This window comes from Limulus polyphemus, unplaced genomic scaffold, assembly GCF_000517525.1.
Source record: "Limulus polyphemus unplaced genomic scaffold, Limulus_polyphemus-2.1.2 Scaffold3112, whole genome shotgun sequence".
NCBI classification, from domain to species: domain Eukaryota; kingdom Metazoa; phylum Arthropoda; class Merostomata; order Xiphosura; family Limulidae; genus Limulus; species Limulus polyphemus.
Genome location: NW_013668722.1, coordinates 83,435 through 86,428, shown reverse-complemented (window position 1 = coordinate 86,428; position 2,994 = coordinate 83,435). Strand labels below are relative to the sequence as shown.

Sequence of the window (2,994 nt, the reverse complement as noted above, 5' to 3'; positions counted from 1 at the left end):
AAATACATTTCAAATGTTTGTTTTCAGTAAAACTATATATTTTAACTGTTATTTTCTCTACCCCAACTCTGTAACAATGTTGGTCAATTTGATTGATTTGTAACCACCAAAAAAAAAAAAGAAAGAATTAATCTAAATTACCCTTTTTTTCTTTCTAGAATGACTTCAAACTTTAACATGAAACTACATTTGTTTATCCTAAGTAGTTTAAATACGTAACAGTATACATCTATTTATAAAAAAAAAATATTGTTTTATTGTCTCTTTTAATCACATAACAACCACAATGGAATTGCATGGAATAGAAATAAATTTGGACATTTTTTAGCATTCTGTAGTAATGTGATGTCACTGAAAACTGATTACTGATGTGTAACAGTCCTTTCTGATACAAAATATTCATACACTCAGAACATAAAAATGTATTCAGATTGGGGAATTTCTAAGACAGGAATACTCTTGTACTTAATGGCATTGGAAATAAAAGAATATGGAACATCTTGAGTCATGAGGACTTTCTAGAAAGAGACCTGCAACAATTTGTATCCCAGCCAAGGTAAAAAAAAACAAAACAACAGAATCTTGTAACAGGTGAAAATCTACAAGCATAAAGGTCAGTGACAAAAGCTGTTCATGTGAACCAGGCAACAGAACACAACATAATCAAAAAAGATCTTAACTGGAGAAGTGACACAAGTTGCTGGAGAACAAAATTATTATTATAAATCCTGTACTCACTGCTCAAATGGATACAATGATATAAAATAATTTGTTTCAAAACTTACAGAAATTAAACAATAACAATCTGAAAGGGAATGTGTAACACAATAAAACTTGCAAAATCTGGAGTTTGAGAAATATTAAAAGATACATGAAACAATTCTCACCTTGAACATAAACTTTGGGCTTGGCATTTTGCAATGCATTTTTTGTGGCATATCATTGCACAGGTCCTACATTGGAAAGCCACTTTCAACCATATCTGAAAAAAGGACAACAAATTAGTTGAAGTATGATAACTTTATTTTGAGCTCAATTAACCTGAGGTATGGAAACCATATCAACAACTTAGTTAAACATTTTTTAAATACTGATGACACAAATTACTGCTATATAGCAAGATAAACCAATTTCAGTGCTTTTATTTCATATTGAAAAAGAGAAGACAGAAAGATTCTACTCCTGTGTGACTTATCTTCAATTGTTAAAAATCTGTAATCAATGATAATGCAAAAATTAAGTTTTAAAAATTTTAAATACATTTATAAATAAACTTACGGGTATTTGATTTATATATAGCATGGCAATCACAATGATATCATCAGGATAAAAACGAAATATTTATAAAATCTTCATACTCATAGAATGTAATGTTCTTATTTTTAAATCAGAACAATTACAACATTTAAATGACAATTGATTTATAGCTTTAGGCTGGAGATGATGGAATATCGTAACATGTCTATGTAATTAGTGATGCTGAAACAACATTGAAGGACTGACAAGTGACATTGCCTAATTTTTCATTCACCATTATTGTTCTGCATTCAAATATTGGTATGAAGATATGTTGTAAACAAAACAATACATATGCTTCCAAGGTGGTAACTCAAAAATGAAAAAATAATAAATCAGTGACTTAACTTTATTAAAATGTTCAAAACTTAAACAAATTATTCAATTTAAAAGTAAGTGTAAAAAAAAGATATTCTGAGTTTAATTTGTGCAAAATATATAGTCAGAATTGAGGAAGTTTTCACTCTAAATAAGCTTCAAAAAATATTAAACAAAACTAAAATTAAAGGATATTATGGGATTATGGATATTATGGCATTTTACCCATGCAGGTGTTGATGTGTCAAGTAAAACAAAATCACTGTTAGTACAACAAGTATTATGTATATAGTTGCTAAAAACATGAACAAAATAACTTATTTGTTCAAGCCCATACATTCCTACTTATATAATCGGTTTAAATGTGAATTCAATTTTATTTATTTTGTGTAAATCTTAGAAACTGCCACAATGACTTCTCAAAAACCAACTTCTGTTATAAATCTTTTCATTAATTTTCTCCTTCTTTTTCAGTCATTATAAAACTTTTGCAATTTATTATTTTGACACATTATTCTGTTCTTACTTCTTTATTTCATCACTCATATGCGTAATGTCTGCAGACGTTCTTACATAATCATAAAATATGAAAACAAATACCCTGAATATTATCTGATAATTCGAAGAAAGGATGGAATTCCATTTAAAATGTGGAAAACTTTATGAAAGTTATTTCAAAATTATATTCTCAAATTCAATAGACACTTCTTCTTAAAACAGAGATATTGTTAAATCACTCTTTTTTAACTTTTTGAGGTAAATCTAAATCTGGTAAAAATGTTGGATTCAAACAGTGTCTAATACACATTAAGAGTGAGTAAGTTTCTAACTGCACCCAAATCCATTATGGAATTCAGCCTCATATCACTGTCTCATCACAGACACAACATGAAATGACAAGCCCATGTTTGTTCAAACCAGGCACTATAATTCTTGGTAAAAGCTGATTGCCATATCTGCCTGAGCTGATGACCAGATCTAACCCATGCTTGACTATTTACAATTAGTTGAAGGTGCTAAAGTACTTGCTTGTCATCAACTAGAATTTGTATCCACTTATCCTGCTGAACAAGATATGAACATTCTCAAATATTGGGGCTTAATAGGCAAAATTTAAAATAGGGGCTTCTCTGTGCAGCTCTAAACATGTTTTCAAGAATTTCTTGTAGCATTAACACTATCACCAAGGGTATACATTAATTTTCTTAAACTACTTTTTGTTTATGTTATACCAATTAGCATAGCATAAAATCTTATTTAATAATTTACATTTTAACCCTTTCGATACAGTTCACAGGTGAAAGACCATGTCATCTTGTTTGTTGACTCACATTCAAAAGTATGTTGAACTACTATTTCATGAATTTATGTCAATAAGTT

At 28.9% G+C, this 2,994-nt stretch overlaps 1 protein-coding gene across 1 annotated transcript in view; it reads right to left on the bottom strand.

Moving 5' to 3' along the window:
* Window positions 1–2,994, bottom strand: part of LOC106468685 (PDZ domain-containing protein 8-like) — a 118,757-nt gene that overhangs the window by 40,182 nt on the left and 75,581 nt on the right. The window contains exon 8 of the mRNA XM_022397050.1: window positions 888–982. Within this exon, the coding sequence (XP_022252758.1) occupies window positions 888–982 (95 nt within the window). The remainder of the gene's footprint in view (window positions 1–887; window positions 983–2,994) is intronic.